Raw genomic sequence first — 20,375 nt, forward strand, 5'->3', positions numbered from 1 at the left:
GCCCTTATTCTCTAGTTGGTCCCAAACAAAAATTTAAATAATAATAAATTGCTTATACTTTAGCCGTATTAATAATTATAAATTGTTCGTAAGGTAACCGTATAATTATAAATTGTTCGTACAGTACCCGTAATATGTTATTACGGGTACTGTACGAACAATTTATGAATATAATAATGGCTTAGTCAACAGACTAATTAAATACTTATCTATGATACACGACAATTGTCTGTCGCCTGTCGCGGAGGCGGAAGGGAACACAGACTATATTTACAGTAAGTAGTCTGTGGAATGGATTATGGATTTATGGAGTCAAAGAGAATATATACACTACGTTCATATGGAATAACAACAACATTGAACATACCATTACCTACGAAACTCATAAGAACTCGTTAAAATATTATTTGCGAGGGAACCTCTAAAATTCCTGTGTTATGTTTAGTACTGCGATTGATTGGTTTAAAACATTCGTTTGGGTATGTATGTTATACTAATAGAATTAGAAACTAACACAATTTATTTTTATTTACTCATCTACTATATAACATAATGTTTATGTGATGCTATAGAAGTAAAGAAATTACCCCATGGTACCTACCCGTCAAAAACTGATGGACATTAATTTCGCGGATTTTTTTTAATGAAGTGTTCTCATTCATTCATTCAGTTTATTTAACCAACCTCTCCAAACGGGTGCAATACTAGATTTATGAAAACTGGCCTATATTATTACACCAGTGTTTTAAAAAGGGGCCTAAGCCTGATATACCATCAAATTTCCAAGCTTTGCATCATACTATGTTTTGAGAAAAAAATATGATTAGGTTTAAGTAACCTGCACTAAAGCAAGCTTACAGTTCCAGCCAGTTTTGATCACAGGATGCTTATGTTATTCTGTTTGGATGTCTTAGATGTTGCTTGAAGAAATCTAAGCTGATGTTGTTTGCATAGATTTCAGTAAGTCATTTGATTGAATAAATCATTACTTTCTTTTCAATAAGCTCTATACCATTGGTATCAGATGTGATTTGTTAAGACAGTTTTCCCTCTAAATTGAAAATCATGCACAAGCTGTTGTCAATAATTATAAAGATAATATAATAATATAAAAAAAATAAAGATAAATCAACAATCTATTCTAATATGAATAGGTTCCCATATTGAGTGTTGTTCCTTAGGTGTCATTGTTTACTGTATTTCTAAATGATATTGAAATACAGTACATTAGTTAAAAAACCCAAAAATTCTGAGTGGAACTACAATTCTGCTCGTCACCTTGAGACATAAGATGTTAAGTCTCATTTTCCCAGTAATTTCACTGGCTATGGCACCCTTTACACCAAAACACAGTAATGCTTAGACATTGCTGCTTCGCAGCAGAAATAGGGGCTCTTGTAGTACCTACCCATAATCTAGTTGCACAAAGGAGCCTCCAACACTATCAAAATATACATGAAAGTCTTAGGATGCATTACCAATACAAGAAGACTAACAGTAATTACAAAACTTTTGTGATTAACATAACTTACACCAAAACTATTAAAAATGGATTGTTGTAAATACCATTCATGTGAAAACAGCACCTCATAATGTTAATTAAATACCAGTTGAAATGTGAGTATGTGTAGAGGATCAATACATTATGAGATCTTGGTGTGTTACATGATCCAAAGCTGTTATTTAATCAACATATTTAAATCCATTAAATCAAAGTTTGAAAAGCCTTAGCTTTATTACAAGATGGTCATGTGATTTCTACCAAGTCTAAATCCTATAAATAATATACTTCACTTTTGTTCATAAAATTTATTGAATTAGGTGTTATTTTGCGGAAATCCATAAATATACAAATGATTTAAGTTTTCTTTAGTTAATTCCGCCAATATTTATTTTTAAAACAATTCGACACATTTAAAAGCCGGCAACACTCTTGTGATTCCTCTTGTGTTGCAAGAGAATGTGGGCGGCGGTGATCACTTAACACCAGGTGACCTGTACACTCGTTTGTCCTAATATTCCATAAAAAAAATGTGTTTCGCCTCTACACGAGGCATCCTCAGGATGTGTTGTCTCGCCAAAATCTGGCATGAGACTTTTGTTCATAGTCACTTTTAAATAACTCAATCTGAAATCAGCTATATGTCTCAAATTGAAAATATCCCAAAAAAGTTGTTGTGCCTTTTATGCTACCTGACTCTTAACAGATTAGATTCCAAGTGCTATGAGTAACATTGTAAACCTATTTCGACCCCTTGATAAATAACTAATGAAGTCTGAAATTCTTTTTGAAAATGCACTAACTAAAATTGTTGGTCCAGTTTTTCAATGGAAATTACAGTGTCTACAAGTGACACTTGTCTATTGTGCCACACCATAGTAATATCTTATATTATGTAATTCATCTACTAACTATAGAAATATTAGTTATCTGTTGCGAGCTAACTCTATCTATAATAAACGACTACAAAGCTGTGGAATGAGCTTCCTTGTGTGGTGTTTCTGGGACGATATGACATGGGTACCTTCAAAAAAAGCACCTACACCTTCCTTAAAGGCCGGCAACACTCTTGTGATTCCTCTGGTTTTGCAAGAGAATGAGGGCAGCAGTGATCACTTAACACCAGGTGACCCGTTTGCTCATTTGTCCTCCTATTCCATAAAAAAAAACTAAGGAGTTTGTGAAATGTAAGTTAATTCAGATATTTTCAATACATCTGTTAACACATCTCAAATCATATATCAATTAATTTTTCAACACTGTTGATTAACCTTTAAATGTATAAAGTAAACCCTTTGTTTGCTTTTTGTTAGATATTAATGTTGTACTTGATAATTTATTTATTGTTTTTTTTTATAAAAAAAGTGATGAGACGAGCATGACGTTCAGCTGATGGAATTTAATACGCCCTGCCCATGACAATGTAGTGCCACTCAGGATTCTTAAAAAATCCAAAAATTCTGAGTGGCACAACAATTGCGCTCATCACCCTGAGACATAAGATGTTAAGTCTCATTTTCCCAGTAATTTCACTAGCTACGGCACCCTTCAGACCGAAACAGTAATGTTTACACATTACTGCTTCACGGCAGAAATAGGCGCCGTTGTGGTACTGTTGTTACACATATCATATTGTTTATAAGTGAATATTATTTATTTGTAATTGTTGTTGTTTCTTGTATGATATAAATTAATTACACTGATTTTATACTAAACTTTATATGTTATCTTTCAGATATTTGTGTGTGCAAGTTGGGTCCACACTGTTTATCTTAGTTGGCAATTATCAATAGAATCATAAAAATCAGTAATGCCACTGACAGCTGATGTTGCAGCCCAACAAGTACAGGTAAATCTTGATGACCACTGCTATATCAAACATATAATATCAATTTCCCCTCCTTCCAACCTGTCTAGTATCAGTACTTACTATATTGTTAGGCCATTTACATCAAATTAAAGGTCCTGCTTCTCTTTCACTTGCAGTGCCACACATACTCTTTTTGACCCGACCATACTAGTCACCATTTCATTGACAACAAGGAGGTTTTTTAATTAAGAGTAAAGATCTTTTTCTATTTGCTGTTAGGTCAAGTTATTCTATAATAGAGTAGTGATGGTATGGTATGGTATAGGGGCTCCTGTTTTCGCAATTAGACCACTAGCATGGGTCCATTTTGTGTGCAGTAATGGCCAGTTACTCCAACCAGCCCAGCTCCTTCCAGAAGTTCAGAACATTCCTGGGGTGTTCACAGACTTCTTGGAGCGACCTTGTATTGGTTAAGGTTTTTGCCCGTTGGTTGGTCACCCCCGCACATTCCAGGATTACGTGAGCGACCGTTTCGTCTTCGGTCAGACAGCCTCTGCACTTAGGACTGTCCGTTACGCCGATTGTGAAAAGGTGTTTGTTTAGTGATGTGTGACCCGTTACGGTGCTCACCATTATACGGATGTCATGTCTGTTGAGGCTTATAAGTCTACGTGTCAGTTTGGGCGATAGTGCAGGTATCGCCACCTTCGACTGTCTACAGCTTGAGACATTCATCCATCGGGTGTTGTGTAGGTCGTTGGTGAGAGAGCGTATCTATGAGCGCATTTGGCTGAAGGGCAGTGGCAGAAGTGGCAAAGGACCAGTCACTATATTTGCCGATGCCCGCCTTGCAAGCTCATCCGCTGCATCATTACCCAACGAACCGCTATGTCCCTTGATCCATTGCAGAGTTACCTGGTTATAAGAGGCAACTTGCTCCAGGGTTTGGTGACATTCGTGTATTAGTGCTGAATTGTGTGTGGTACCCTTCAGCGCTGTAAGTACCGCCATACTGTCAGAAAGAAATCTTATGCTGTGGCCATGTACCTTTCTTCTTAATATAGCGCTGGCGACTTCCTTCATGGCTACGCACTCACATTGGAAGAATGAGCTGTGTGTGCCCAAGGGTATGGAAATGTGTATGTTTAGTTCCTGTGAGATAGAGTAGTGTTATGAATGCATTATTGTATTGCTTATATCAATAATATTACTTGATGAAGCTTGGTCTATAATAGAAAATTCAATACTATGATCCTTTCAACCAGTTTCCACACAAAGCAAGCTTTAATTTTTAAATACATGAACCAAGAGAATATGCATCAAACTCACTAATATCCTGATATATTATTTCATCTTTGTTCAATTGTTCACTTACTTACAGGAAAGGCTAAGGTCCCTACATAGACTCATTTATGACATAGAAGGAGAAAGAGGTAGAAATGAACAGTGTATTGAGTCCATTCTTAGAGCTGAGAAAGCGGCTGAATGCTCACCATCCACCGATGATTCTTCTGGCTCCTCACATCAGGTTTGTTAATTTATTTTACAAATGTTTGGTCACATTTTTAGAACCTCTAAAATTCAATTGCTTCGAATTATGGTGGTAGCTACAACTACATTTGTGGCGTTAATTCTGATTGTAAGACAGATTTAGTCATAATCAAAAAGGTGGTCACTCCAACTTAGTATATCCAGGATATGTGCCCTTTGAACTCAATAATCCCATTGAAAATTTTAATTCATGATTATACATATCAACATATTGCAGTATCTTGAATGAATCATGTCATTCAGAAGTTGTAGTAGCAAACTTGCAGCCCGGACTTGAATCCAACAGAACATATTTGGGTTAAACCCAACACAAACACTTGACCAGCTGTTATAATAATAATAATAATATTGACACACTTTTTACACAAATTATCTTGCCCCAAGTTAAGCATATATAGCCTGTGTTATGGGTTACAAGACAATGATATATTTAATACAATATACTTACTTAAACATACATGACTCGGAAACAAACATCCATACTCATCATATAAATGCTTGCACCTACCTATTCAAACTATGAAATGCTGTAGTAACTATTATCTTATCAAAGCTCTACATACCAATATGATTCTGACATTTGAGATCATGTGTATTTTGAGGCCAAACAAGCTTATCTTTGATTCACATGATGGTACCCATGTGTCACAAAAGTACAATCATGAGTGTCAAATAAATGATAATAATTTAGACCTCATCAATTATTGATAGATTCTATAGTAACTCAGTTCTATTGTAACGAATATCCTAGGTATAATACAAATAAAAGTTAAATTAAATTTAATAATATTTGTCATCAATTCTACATTCACTCAACTTACACATACAATTCAGTCAACAGTGCGATGTCGTGCTGAGCAAGTGTAATTCCGTTTCATCGTAATATTTTATTCAAAAAGAAGTATATAAACAGTAAAAACTTGATAAGAAGTGTGTTCTTTATGTTAATTAATATCTAAGCTGAACTACTAGTGCTATTAAACATAAAATCAGTTAGTTTAGTGCTTCTTTTGAAGCATTCAAACATGAAATCTTGTGATTGATATTGTTGTGAGGTGACATTGTGTGTCCTTCAGCTAATAAGTTCAATGACCTCAGTTAATGTTGTGGCCAGTAGTGCAATATCGGATGCCTTATTTCAACATTTGCACTCAAGACAGTTTGGCGTTGCGGTATTCAAGACTGTCCAAACTTAAACAGTTGAAAGTCCTTGGTTCAAATCTCGGCCGTGAATAACATTTTATTATTTTATTTATTTTAGTATATTCTTATTATAAATAAAATATGAAGTTTGCGTGTTGCAAGTTGACAACAGGAAGCAGTGGTGAGATTATCACTTGCACTAAATGTAGACAAAATTATCATGTTCAGTGCCTCTTTGCAACTGATAATAAAAAGGAATTATAAAATGAGTTGAAGAAGCATTGGTTGTGCCCGGAGTGCTCTTTAATGTTACCCAGGCAAACAAACAATCTTCTTCTAAACTTCACGTCATGTGAAGAAGCCGAAAATGATAACAATTTACTGGAGTTGATTAGGACGGTTGTCACATCGGAATTTTCAAGCTTGAAGGATGAATTTAAATCAGCACTTGTTCCACTCAAAGATGAATTAATATCGATTCGACAGGATTTCAGTTGTATAAAGGAATCATTGGACTTCTTTAATTCAAAATTTGATAGTTTAATTTTACGTATTGAAAAATGTGAAAAAGAATTAAATCAGCATAGTGAACAGTTATCTGAGTTTGAGGAAGTAAAATCTACAATGCAATCAATCCTTACAGAAAACAATAATCGTGAGCAATGGGCTCGTCGATCGAATATTGAAATCTATGGAATTCCTGAACATAAAAATGAAAATCTGTATTCTATTTTACAAAATGTTGCCAGCAAAACCTCCATTAAAATTGATCCCAGCACCGACATTGATTTTATCACCAGAGTTGCCACCAAAAACAAAAATAAGGATGCTAAAAAGTGTAAACCTATCATTGTGAAATTTTTAAGTCAATGGAAAAAAGATGAATTCCTTGCACAAGCAAGAAAACTAAAGATTAAGGGTAATGATTTAGGTTTTTCAAACAATTATAATTATGTTTACTTTAACGAGCATCTAACAAGTTCAAATAAAACCTTGCTGCTATCTGTAAAAAAAATAGCAAAGGAGAAGAATTATAAATATGTTTGGATAAAAAATTGCAGTATAATGTTAAGACGTTCCGAAAATAGCGCTGTACTAAATATATGTAATGTGAATGATTTAAACAAAATTGTATAAGGATTACTTATATATCTACCTATGGCACATCATGTTATGGAGTCTTTTTGTTTTCCTGCTATAGTTGTTTATATCTTTATAATGCATTTTGCTCAATTTTAATTTTTAACGTTTGTGAAGGCATTTGTGTTTATAAGTTATCTTTTAAATGGGTTTTTAGTCGCGGAATCTATTTAATGTATGTTATTATAGTTATTTTTTATATTTATTATGTAATATATTATAATTTTTCTTTTAACACCAGGCAAATATTGAATAGTGGAGTTATAATTATTATTATACAGAATTTTTTGTACGTGTAATTGCTTTAAACTTTTTAAATCATGGGATATAATTTAAACATTTTGTACCAAAACGTACGAGGCTTGCGTACCAAAACTAATAAGTTCTTCAGGGCAATGTTGCATGGGGAGTATGATATTATCTGTCTTACCGAAACGTGGTTGTATGATGGTATTTTTGATTCCGAACTCTTTGATTCAAGATACACTGTCCATAGATGTGATAGAAATTATAATGTACGTGGTGACAAAATGGGCGGCGGTGTACTTATCGCCTTAAAGTCTAACATAACAGTTCGTTCGTCGACATCCATTCAATTGAGCAACTTTTCAGCTGAAATAGTGAAAGTAACAGTATCGTTGATGTCTACTGCAATAACCAGGTCACTTCATATATATTGCTGCTATTTCCCTAATATTAAACATCATTGTGAGAGGCTTATTGATTTCTTTGAATTGGTTTCGGATGAGAAGCTAAATTATCCTAACGATAGTTTCATGGTGTTGGGTGACTTTAATGTTCCGACTGCGCAGTGGGATAGGAATGACAATGTCATGATCCTGTGTAACCTTTGCGACGATAATAGTCTGGTGTATGCCGTGGCCAACTTTATGAATTTTGCTGATCTGAGGCAATTTAATTCAGTTCATAATGTCAATGGCAGATTTTTAGATCTTGTTTTTAGTGACTGCCACTGTTCCGTTAGTCGTTGCACTCAACCGCCTGTTAAAGAGGATGCAAATCACCCAGCTCTGGGAATATTATTTTCTATTCAGAATTTACGATTAATTAAGCCAAATGCTAGATTGATTCGACTTTTTCACCGTGCTAACTACGAGGAAATCAATAATGCACTGTCCGAAATTAATTGGTTTGAATTATTGGATGGCCGTGATATCTTGGATGCAGTTAATGTTTTTTATGAAATAATGCATAAAGTTGTAAATGATTTTATTCCAGTGAAAATTTTAAGAAGTACCCATAAGTTTCCCTGCTGGTACCCTAGATGCTTAATAAAAGTTATTACAGAAAAATTAAAGTACCATAGGAAATGGAAAATTTATAACAGTATTTCTGATTATGATACGTTTAGTCTGTTGCGTGATCGCGAGAAAAGGTTACAAACTAAATATTATGACTTGTATATTTCAAATTCCGAAAACAAAATAAAAAATTGTAGCAAATTCTTTTGGTCATTTGTCCGAGCGAAAAACTCTTCCAGTTATATCCCTGATATTATGAATTTAAGCGGATTAACGGCAAGTGACGGAAATGATATTTGTTCCCTTTTTAATAAATATTTTGAATCCATTTATGAGTCACCTGTCTTAACCAACAATAATAATTGTGTAAGTGCTTCGAGTAAGTATAGCTCTGTTAGCATTGGATCAGTTTCACTTTCTCCTATTATAGTAAAGAGATACCTCAGTAAACTGGATATTAATAAGGGAAGTGGGCCAGATGGCTTGCCTCCTGTTTGTTTGAAGACGTGTCGTACCTCTCTATCTCTTCCTCTTTATTTATTATTCCACGAATCTATTTGTAGTGGCGTTATGCCTCAACTGTGGAAACAAAGCTATGTGGTACCAGTTTTTAAATCAGGTGATAAGCACAATGTGAAAAATTACAGACCCATATCCAAATTATGTACTATTGCTAAACTTTTTGAAAAAATTATATTTGATTGTGTTTTTCCTATTCTACGACCCATTATTATTCCTCAACAGCATGGTTTCGTTAGCAATAAATCTATGGAGTCCAACTTGTGTGAGTTTGTTCATCAGGTAACTACTGCAATGGATCAAGGCTTCCAGGTGGATGTTGTGTATACCGACTATTCAAAAGCTTTTGATAAAATCTGTCACCTTGGTATGGTATGGTATGGTATAGGGCTCCTGTTTCCGCAATTAAACCACTAGCATGGGTCCATTTTGCGTGCAGTAATGGCCGGTTACTCCAACCAGCCCAGCTCCTTCCAGAAGTTCAGAACATTCCTGGGGTGTTCACAGACTTCTTGGAGCGACCTTGTATTGGTTAAGGTTTTCGCCCGTTGGTTGGCCACCCCCGCGCATTCCAGGATTACGTGAGCGACCGTTTCGTCTTCGGTCAGACAACCTCTGCACTTAGGGCTGTCCGTTACGCCGATTGTGAAAAGGTGTTTGTTTAGTGATGTGTGACCCGTTAGGGTGCCCACCATTATACGGATGTCATGTCTGTTGAGGCTCATAAGTCTACGTGTCAGTTTGGGCGATAGTGCAGGTATCGCCACCTTCGACTGTCTACAGCTTGAGACATTCATCCATCGGGTGTTGTGTAGGTCGTTGGTGAGAGAGCGTATCCATGAGCGCATTTGGCTGAAGGGCAGTGGCAGAAGTGGCAATGGACCAGACACTGTATTTGCCGATGCCCGCCTTGCAAGCACATCCGCTGCATCATTACCCAACGAACCACTATGTCCCTTGATCCATTGCAGAGTTACCTGGTTATAAGAGGCAACTTGCTCCAGGGTTTGGTGACATTCGTGTATTAGTGCTGAGTTGTGTGTGGTACCCTTCAGCGCTGTTAGTACCGCCATACTGTCAGAAAGAAATCTGATGTTGTGGCCATGTACCTTTCTTCTTAATATAGCGCTGGCGGCTTCCTTGATGGCTACGCACTCACATTGGAAGATGGAGCTGTGTGTGCCCAAGGGTATGGAAATGTGTATGTTTAGTTCCTGTGAGAATATGCCGGCACCAGTTCCAGTAGCCATTTTCGAGCCGTCTGTGTAAATTCTTAGTTCGTTTACACCTGACTGGTCAGCATCTTTCTCATATAGCTGTATGTGATAGTTTTTATGGAAGGTATTTGTTTTAGTTATCTTATCACATGGTGCCTCACAGAGTGGATAATCCTTTGTTACCCTATTCCAGAGCTTATCTGTTAGGCCGTCTTCATTCTTCCATACACCCAACAGCTTTAGACGTAGAGTCGCCATTGTCGCTTCTTGTTGAAAGTGTATGTCGAGTGGTGTTAGCCCTAGAATAGTTTCAAGGGCCGAGGAAGGCGTGGTGCGCATGCATCCTGTTATGGCTGTGCAGGCCAGCCGCTGGAAACGCTGCAGCTTGGTTTGCACTGTCACAAGCTCTGTCCTGGGCCACCACGCTATTGCTCCGTAGGAGATAATTGGTCTGATGACTGCTGTATAGAGCCATCTGCTTATCTTTGGAGCAAGACCCCAGGTTCTGCCTATGAGTCTTCTGCACTGCCAAAAGATGATGCATGCTTTTTCCAGTTTGTTTTCAAGGTGTTTGTTCCAAAGTAACTTACTATCCAGTATAACCCCCAGGTATTTAACTTCTTTAGTAAGGCTTAGTTCGGTGTTGAACAGCTTTGGTAATGCTAGATTACCAAGGCTGCGTTTGTTAGTGAATAGTATTAGTTACGTCTTTGACGGATTAGCTGTGAGTTTGTGTTGCGCGCACCATTCTTCCAAAATCTTAAAAGCAGATCTCATGAGGCTACATAAGACGTTCTCGACTGGTCCTGTTATTAGAATGGCGAGGTCGTCAGCATAGCCCACTGTGTACAGTTTCTTTTTGTTTAGCCTTGTGATGAGCTCATCTACCACAAGGTTCCAGAGTAGCGGCGAGAGTACCCCTCCTTGTGGGCAGCCCGTTGCCACCACACATCTAGTACTGGTGTTCACAGTAAATCGTATCGCCCTATGCCTCAACATGCTGTCTATCCACCCGGCAATTGTAGGATCTACATCATGAGCGGCTAGCGCTCGGCCTATGCTAGTGAAAGGGGTTTTGTCGAAGGCGCCTTCGATATCAATAAAAGCACCTAAGGTTGATTGTTTACGTGATAATCCTTTCATTGCGAGAGATGTTACGCAATAGAGTGCGGATTCGGTTGATCTGCCCTGAGTATAGGCGTGTTGGTTGTCATGTAGCGGTTTTTGTATGAGGGCATTTTCCCTAATATCCCTATCGCAGAGTCTCTCTAGAGTCTTCAACAAAAATGATGTGAGACTGATTGGCCTGTACGATTTGGGATTTGTGTAATCACTTTTGCCGGGCTTAGGGATAAATACCACTTTTACCTCCCTCCACTGGAGCGGTATGTATTTGTAGGCCAGGCATGCCCTATAGATTGCAGTTAAATGCGCTACTAGCGGCCCCATACCGCTCCATTGTAGCAGTCCTGGGAAGATCCCGTCCAGGCCTCCTGATTTAAATGGAAGAAAGCTGTTAATTGCCCACATTACCTTGTCTTTGTCTACCACCCTGTGAGCTGTGGTCCAATCCATTTGATCCGGTGTGTTGCTCTGCGACGCCACTTCCTCCCACGTCTGGTTGTTGGTGATGCGGCATCCAGGGAAGTGAGTTTGCAGGATCTGTGACCTTATCTTAATTCGTAAAATTGAAGAACTCAGTATACATGGCGACCTGCTCCGTTGGCTTACTTCATACCTCAGGGATCAAAGCCAGGCTGTTACAGTTAAAGGTTACTGCTCTACGTTCGTGCCTGTAACTTCTGGTGTTCCTCAAGGATCTCATCTTGGACCCCTTTTATTTAACCTATACATAAATGACATTATTGCAGTATTTAAACATTCTTCAATTCTTCTCTATGCTGATGATATGAAGATATATAAAACAATAAGTAAACCTTCGGATTGTAGCTTATTACAGGATGATTTGAATGAATTGTGTAAATATTGCAATGATCATCTCTTACAACTCAATATTAAAAAATGTAACGTCATATCTCGCAAAAAAAATGCTATTAAATTCAAGTACACTTTAAATAAAAATCTTATTGAACGGGTTTCATGGGTGAGAGATTTGGGCGCTCACCTTGACTCCTCGTTAACCTTTATTCACCACTATAGATGTGTGACTGCAAAAGCCTATCGCATGCTTGGGTTTGTTCTTAGAGTCAGTAAAGATTTTGAACATATTACCACCTTGATTCTTCTATTTAATGCATTTGTTCGTTCTTTACTTGAATTCGGCTCGGTAATTTGGAATCCTCATTACAATGTCCATATTCAAGAAATAGAGAAAATTCAAACGAAATTCTTAAAGCATTTAAAATTTAGGTGTTCCGCTATCGATCAATATGTTCCTAACTTAATCTCTCTGGAAAAACGTCGTAAGGTAAAGGATCAAACATTTCTGCTAAAATTACTTCATAATATGATTGACTCTCCACTTCTTCTTAATTGCCTTAATTTCCGATGTCCAAGACAATCTTCGCGAATTAAATCTTTATTTAATTTACATACTACACGCACTAACTATGCACAAAATGCCTTCATTCATCGTTCTTGTTTAGTATACAACAAAGAATTCTGTTCAATTGATTACTTTTCAGGGTCGATACAGAAGTTGATTGAACAAATTAAGAAAATGTCTTAGTTTTAATTAATTCTCATTATTATTATATATAATAAATATTGCATCTCTTTATTAACTTAAAAATGTATGCTATTATTATTAATATTATTACTAAAATCATATATAATTTTCTATAAATATTTTGTTATTTTCAATTCAATATATTTAATTAATATTTATTATTTTCATTACAAATAGGTACTTTTAAATTGTAATTAATTTGCTCGCATTTTTCTATGTACTATTTAATTGTGGAAACTTTTATTGGTCAGTGATTTATATTTTAAGTTTTATTTTTTAAGGGTATTAAGTTGTACTGTTTGTTTCCCGAATAAAATAAAATAAAAATACATTCAGACAAAGGCGGGAGGCCTGCGGGAAGCCAAAGATCTCCATGACGATAGGTCTTGAGCTGCCCTCATCCAACCTATCCCGGTGATCTTGACCAAATCATTGGTCCATCTTGTGGGGGCCCTACCAACACTACGTCTTCTAAGACGTGGTCGCCATTCGAGGACTTTACTGCCCCAACAGCCACCTGTACGTCGAGTTATAAGTCCTGCCCATTGCCACTTGATTTTCGCAATCATCCGGGCTATGTCAGTCACTATGGTTTTCCTACGTATCTCCTCATTTCTGATACGATCTCGCAGGGAAACTCAGAGCATAGCAATATATAATTTGTTAAAAAAAAAATGTCATACTTGTAGCAAATGCAGTTGAAATCACTTTACAAGGCCGGTCTGAGTGCTGCTGAACAAGAAGAGAGAGTCCTTCGCACAGCATTGTCCCGAATATATGAGATACGTGCCATCAAAAATGAAAGGAGAATTCAGGTATTACAATATTTTTAATAATCTCAACTATTTACATTCTCTGGCCGTGTTACGAAGAGCTATTTTGACCTGATTGCTGCCGCCGAATTACAACTTCACCACCACCTGTATCATCCCCACCATCTGTCACTTAGTGTTAAATGATCACCGCTAGCGAAATCCTCTTGCTGCTCCAGAGGAATCACAGGAGCGTTGCCAGCTTTAATTAATCTATTATTAAATTTTAATCTATTATATTTACATTTCTATGCTTTAAGTTTTGTTAGTTTTATAAAGAAATGTGTATTACGTTTGTAATACATTAAGCATGTTTCTAATTCTGAATTAAAACTATCGCGCTCTTGTGCGAGAGAGGTAACCTAGCTCCGCTCGATTCCTCAAGGCCCGGATTGGCTCGCTCCCTAGCCTTAAATGATAGCTAGATAAGCAGTATAATCTGCCTAGCATTAGGCTATCACTCCCAGCTGGACTTAAATAATCATGTTTGTGAAACAAGTCGGAAGAAAAGGCTCTTCAAATGTAGGAGCGATACGTAAATTACCAGTGGCAGGCTCCTCTGCACCGGATGCTAGATTATGAATACCAAATCGGCGCGTATTTCTGCCCTGAAACAATAGTGTGTAAGTATTACTCTGTTTCGGTCTGAAGGGCGCCGTACTAGTGATATTACTGGGAAAGTGAGACTTGACATCTTTTATCTCAAGGTGACAAGCGCAGTTGAAGTGCCTCTCAGAATTTTTAGGTTTTTCAATAATCCTGAGCGGCACTGCATTGTAATGGGCAGGGCGTATCAATTGCCATCACCTGAACGTCCTGTTTTAATAAAAAAAAATTAAGAAAATGCGGTGTTAGATGAAATTAACGTTGTAGGCTCGTCACGCCGGTAACAAAGAAACAATAGGCTGTGGAGCTCTCATGAAGATGCTCCTGAGTGCTGCCCAAACGTTACCCCTCCACGTGGGCCGGGTGGGGGAGAGAGCCCCCCAGCTGTGTGGGGCAGTGCCCGCAGACCCCGGGCATATCGCTCGTCCCGGAGACGCAGTGGCCGCACTCGTCCGCGTCTCAGAAAAGGAGGAGAACTGGATCCTGGCTGAGGTACCCAATTAAAATATTCTCCATTTTTTATTCAGTTAATTAACATTTCTTTGAGATCCAATTGAGTTTCCTTTAGTGTGAATTCCGCCAATGTTTGTCTTTTAAACAATTCGACACATGTTTCTACACTTCGCGAGGTATCCTCAGGAGATGTTGACTCGCCAAACTCTGGCACGAGTCTCGTGGTCTGGCACAAAACTCAAAACATTTGGATAGTTTTGAATTTCAGCAATGTAACGCCTACTTCAATAAATGTTCTTTGAGTTATCAAGCATTTAATAAAATATAATGGAAATTTCGGGCTTTGATGATCTAATGTTAGGGATGTAAGCTTCTTTCCTGTTCCTCCATAGCACGAGATCTTTTGATCCTGACCGACTTTTTCGGACGTTCTAGTCGTACGTGATCCAACTTTCGTCACTTCAATCAATCTCTTCAAGAACGGTTCGGTGTCATGACGCTTCAAAAAGAAATCTCAAATTTCTCGAGGTAAATGTTACAAATTATGACATACTGCCACGTTCTACCAAACCTTGGGATTAATTTACTCGCGCTCTATTCTGAGTACGATACGACATAGTTACCTTCAAGTAAAGCACTTAGATCTACCATTATGTTATTCCTGTAGTAGTAGACTGCAAGAGAATGCATTTCAACAATTTTTGTTTATGGAAGAGGAGGCTAAGCGAAATTACGGGTCACTTGATGGTGTGTTAATATTAACATATTAATTAATATATATTAACATCTTGTGTGTTAAGGTGACGAGTGCAGTTGTAGTGCCGCTCATAATTATTGGGTTTTTCAATAATCCTGAGCGGCACTACATTGTAATGGGCAGGGCGTATCAATTACCATCAGCTGAACGGCCTGTTCGTCTCGCCCCTTATTGTCATTAAAATGTAATCACCGCAGCTCATACTCTCTCTCATAACACTAGATGAGCGTTGCCGAACTTATAAAGCGTCGATTTTTTTTTAATTAATAAAATGCGTAGGTAGTCAGTTCTATGTTTCAATTTTAAGTTATTGATCAATCATAATTTGAATTAGGTGGTGAGCTGGCTCCCGGCGCAAGGCAAGTACGAGGTCGACGATATCGACGAGGAGCAGAAGAACCGCCACGTGTTGAGCAAGCGGCGCGTGGTGCCACTGCCCCTGATGCGAGCCGACCCTCGCACCGACGAGCAGGCACTCTTCCCCAAAGGTGCCGTGGTGATGGCCCTCTACCCACAGACCACGTGCTTCTACCGAGCCGTCGTCAACAGACTGCCTTCATCAGCCGCCGACCCATACGAAGTGCTGTTTGAGGTATAATTATTATATTTTTATCATATACTAGCTGACTCAGCAAACATTGTAATGCCATATATAGTAATAAAGAAAATTCAATAATCAAAGTTTTTGGGGTATAAAAATAGATGACAACCGATTCTCAGATATATCGTACATAAAATTATTGTATTCGATTGTCATCTTGCAACCCTATTGCGGATCTGTCTATGGAACAGAATAATATAAAAATCGCGATACAAAAATAGTTGTAGATCATAGAAGGGCGAAAATTTGAAGTTGTATGTATTTTTCAATACTGAATCATAATAAAATAAAAAAATTGACAACAAAAAATATATTTAGGGGTGGGTTATTATCATTTAGGGGTATTAAAAATAGATGTTGGCCGATTATCAGATCTGCCCAATTTGCACACAAAATTTCGAACAAATCGGTTCAGCCCTTTGGTAACAAACACCGGGACACGAGAATTTTATATATATATAGAGATCAAAGAGTCAGTTACGAACCCTCACAGGCTTCCTCTCTGGGCTCTGCAAACTCAAAGGTCACTCGGAAAAATTACCTTAGTGAATCCGGTCTATGTTTAGATTTTGCTAAAAGGCCTATGAAGATCCTAAACATATCCTTCTGGAATGTGAGGACATCGCCACAATGACGGTGGGATCCTCAAAACCCCAATATCCGAGCATAGAACCTATCCCACTTGTACCCACTGAGGATACTACGCCTCCTAAAGGTCTCCTGAAGGGTGTGATTAAGATACAAATTAGAACTCCGGTTATGCAAAGGAAAAAAAATCTAACTGTTGCCAACCTACCTCATCACAACGAGTACAGTCATCGTTAGGGCGTGCGTCAGAGCACATGTTGGGGGCACAATATATCTACAAATTTAAAGTGCTAGTCCCCAACAATAATACTATTGCGGTATTATGAACAAAGTCCTTTAGCCTGGAAAAAAAGTTTAATGTAAATATTTATCTTGCTATACACCAACAAGCAACGATTTTTTTTATTTGAAAGTTGATTGCCGCAACGCCATCTACTATCGGTTTAGGACGTCCATAAAAACTGCTTTGATTATAAACATTTAAATCATTTCATAAGATAAGGCGTATATTATGCCTTCAATGTGTCAAGCTTGTAATAAATAGTTTCAGATATGTGAGCTAACAATCGAACAGAAAACAGAAAATAATTCTTAAATTGTGCTACTACTCTCTTTTTAATCACTCTATTTCTTTTTTATTTATTAGTTTTCTTCAATTATGCAAACTCACCAGATCGAGTTTTATTAAATGATTAGGGTATTATTAATATGATTTGGGGATTTAGATGAACTTAAATCCTAGGATCTATTGTGTTTGTATTGTGTGTGTATCCCCTGCTTGAGCTAGCGCGCCTACTCTCGACTTCTTATATCTAAAAATGAGATGTAGACAGACGGCAGGACACGTCCTTTGAGTGAAGTTATTTTAAGACACCCCAGCCTGATTCTGGCAATGGCTTCGCATTCCAGTAGGATGTGTTTGGGGTCTTCAGCAGCAGAATCTGCAGAGGTTTGATTCACTGAGACCCATTCCGGCTAGGTGCCCGAATGGTATAATAAGTTTATGTACCTATAGTTTTTGTATATGCAGATAAAGATAATTATTGTCCACAGGACTCGTCCTACGCGGACGGCTACTCTCCGCCGGAGCGCGTGGCTCAGCGTTACGTCATCGCCATCAAAGAGGGCAAAGGTCGCACCTGACCCCGCCGCCCTGTGTCCCCCGCGCTCTCGCCGACCTCGTCGCAATCTAGGACACACTCTTCGGATACGGACTGAACTTATATAAATATATCTGTAGCGCTCTATCATTGAAGACAGATCACTAGATGTTATATTATTATAGTCTAGTTATCTACTGTATTGTATTATAGAAATTGTATGATACTGTAAAAAGTAGATTACTAGATTTAAAGAAAGTGTGTGTTCTTATGTAAGCACGTACGAAGTTATACTTCTTTGGCCTACCAAAACAAAAATCCATAAAAAATTATACCTCGTGCTATATTGTATGTTTGTAGTAAGAACAATATTGCAATAAAGGTATTAAATAAAACCAATGAAAATATTATTATAGCCAAAGCCGAAGTACGGAACATGCCATAAGTATACCATTAATAATCAGCTTCGACTATATCTTTACATTACCGCATTTACTCTAGTTGTTTAAAATATGCTTGGTCAATAATCAGCAATGTAAAACATTTATTCAGTTCAGGTTTTATTCGGACAGTGACAGTTGACACATAACTAAGGAGAAAAGTGTGCATACATTGTCCTTATGCACACTTTTGCCGTTCCGCTATTAAACTGCGTTATATAAGTGTAGAACGTCTTTCATCAATTATAATTTATATTATAAGGTATAATTTAGTTAAATGACGTTTATTTAATTAACATTAACTTTTACCTTTTAACAAATAGAAAGAAATTATTATTTTTTATTTTACAACTTACACCTATTGAAATTTATATAATTGTCGCTTATTGGTTGTTTTACAGCAGACATATGAGAAACAAGAGGCTTAGTTGCTTTAGTTGACCAGCTAGCGTCTGGGTGATTGGTTTTCTCATATTTTTTTCCGTAAGAAGTAAGAGAAAAGTACCTCTAAATTCAAAAAGCACGGCGTTCGCCCAAACAATGAAATACATATTGTTCCCGGCCGCTACCGCCCAACGCTTGAAACTGAACATGCTCGGTTAATCGAGTTTTAAAAGCGCTACGAATGAACGTGCCGATGTTTCGTTTGAACGGACCGCTATAGACATTGAATAACCTATTTTGCTAATGAAGTCTTAAATCTATGATGTACGCACATCATATTTTAAGGTAGGTGCATATTATATGCTCGTTGATTATTGTTGACTTCTATGTAGCGTTAAGCATTTATTAAATAAGGAATATTTTTGAGCTGCCACATGTGTAATTATGTCCAATAACTTTTAAGAGAATTTTGATTGTAAATATTCTCTCACATATTATTGTGTATAAATAGTACTTAATTCAATAGATAAAGTGTAAAGTCAAACAATTATTATGTTAGTTGAGGAACAGGAATGTAGTTATGAAATAAAAAAAATTATTCGTGTATTTTTGGTTTTATTCCTTCTCAACTCATTATTATTATCAACGAAGAAATAGCAACCGTTAACCACGCTGTAACAGCTGACTACATCAATATTCTAAAGTATTCTTAACCTTCAATAACAATTTAGTAAAGCCCCGGATAACTGATCTTTACATTCTGGATTTCTGCCTAGCAACACTTGGATATTATATATATTCCATAAGGGTTTATGTTCCTACCTATAGTTTGAACTGCGGCTCCGCCTTCAGTTTTTGATTTGTAGGTGAGTTAGGTCCAACAAAGTTTATTTTGATAAATACAGTCCGTTCAGTTATTTTGCCTCTCGCTGTAATGTTGGCTAGCCTAAGCGCCATATCTGCTAACAAAATATACTCCCTTGTACGATAATACATTAAAAATAACGTTTAACAATATAATTCTATTTAGTGAATTATTTTTTTCAGATAGCAGTCATTCCTACTTCACCTTCACAAGCCTGGTAACAAAGTGCTTTATTTGTATTCGAATATAACAAATTTAAAATTCCCGCTAAATGCTATGCTCAGATTGGTCAACACTAAGAACGAATTGTAAGAAACAGGAAGATAATTGAAACTTCTATAGCGTTTCCATTTCAAAATGTTTGTTTACCATTTTGAAAGATTTTGTTTCGGTAATTAGGGGAAATAATAAATTTTCCTTCAACCTCAAAGCCGCATGGTTGAGCTTTCCACCAATCAGGTTTCAGACACCGATCTGTGAGATCGTCCAATCACATTCGATACAATGTTGCCAGACCCTAAGGGTTTAGATTATATTAATTTATTCCAAATTTTTAAAAATGTATTCTCGGTAGACTTCTTTAATTAAACTTTTAATTTCAAGTCAAACGGTGTAAGGTACGAGATACTTCTGTAGTGAGTGCGACCATCATGGTTGCGAACCCCGACGATAGCTACGTCCTGCACTAGGATAATATAAGCTGACGTAATATTAGCCTCTTTCAAATCATATAAATGGTGTATTAAAATCTGAACCTATTTCCTAACAGTGCATATAAGTAGATCGAAATCACCTTTAGAATTTCTTTGTTAGTTACGCTTCTTCCTTGGTACAGAAACACGACACGATATGCTATATATCGTGCAGATCTCGCGTCCCCACCGAGGGGGCTCGAGAGCGTTTACTGTCTGCCTTACTTCAACACACATTTCTACAA

The 20,375-nt window shown here is 37.2% G+C and overlaps 1 protein-coding gene across 2 annotated transcripts; it reads left to right on the forward strand.

Annotated features, from left to right (window-relative positions):
* Positions 1–344: 344 nt before the first annotated feature.
* LOC126972189 (SAGA-associated factor 29) lies at positions 345–19,179 on the forward strand. Of its 2 annotated transcripts, none has more exons than XM_050818818.1 (7): positions 345–479; positions 3,237–3,350; positions 4,693–4,839; positions 13,522–13,647; positions 14,518–14,742; positions 15,795–16,052; positions 17,703–19,179. In XM_050818818.1, the coding sequence occupies exons 2-7, from the start codon at positions 3,312–3,314 to the stop codon at positions 17,790–17,792; spliced, it is 885 nt and encodes a 294-aa protein (XP_050674775.1). In that variant the 5' UTR covers positions 345–479; positions 3,237–3,311; the 3' UTR covers positions 17,793–19,179. The 2 variants fall into 2 exon arrangements, with proteins under 2 accessions (XP_050674775.1, XP_050674776.1); XM_050818819.1 differs by lacking the exon at positions 345–479 and adding an exon at positions 624–960.
* The last annotated feature ends 1,196 nt before the right edge of the window (positions 19,180–20,375 follow it).

Source organism: Leptidea sinapis, chromosome 25, assembly GCF_905404315.1.
Source record: "Leptidea sinapis chromosome 25, ilLepSina1.1, whole genome shotgun sequence".
Lineage (NCBI taxonomy): Eukaryota > Metazoa > Arthropoda > Insecta > Lepidoptera > Pieridae > Leptidea > Leptidea sinapis.

What these genes read in the sequence shown, in the direction of transcription:
- LOC126972189 (XM_050818818.1), top strand. Translation starts at nt 3,312, where the DNA reads ATGCCACTGACAGCTGATGTTGCAGCCCAACAAGTACAG. An exon ending in AAAATGAAAGGAGAATTCAG is followed by an intron (nt 13,648 to 14,517) that starts GTATTACAATAT and finishes TTAACGTTGTAG; the next exon opens with GCTCGTCACGCCGGTAACAA. An exon ending in CATACGAAGTGCTGTTTGAG is followed by an intron (nt 16,053 to 17,702) that starts GTATAATTATTA and finishes TATTGTCCACAG; the next exon opens with GACTCGTCCTACGCGGACGG.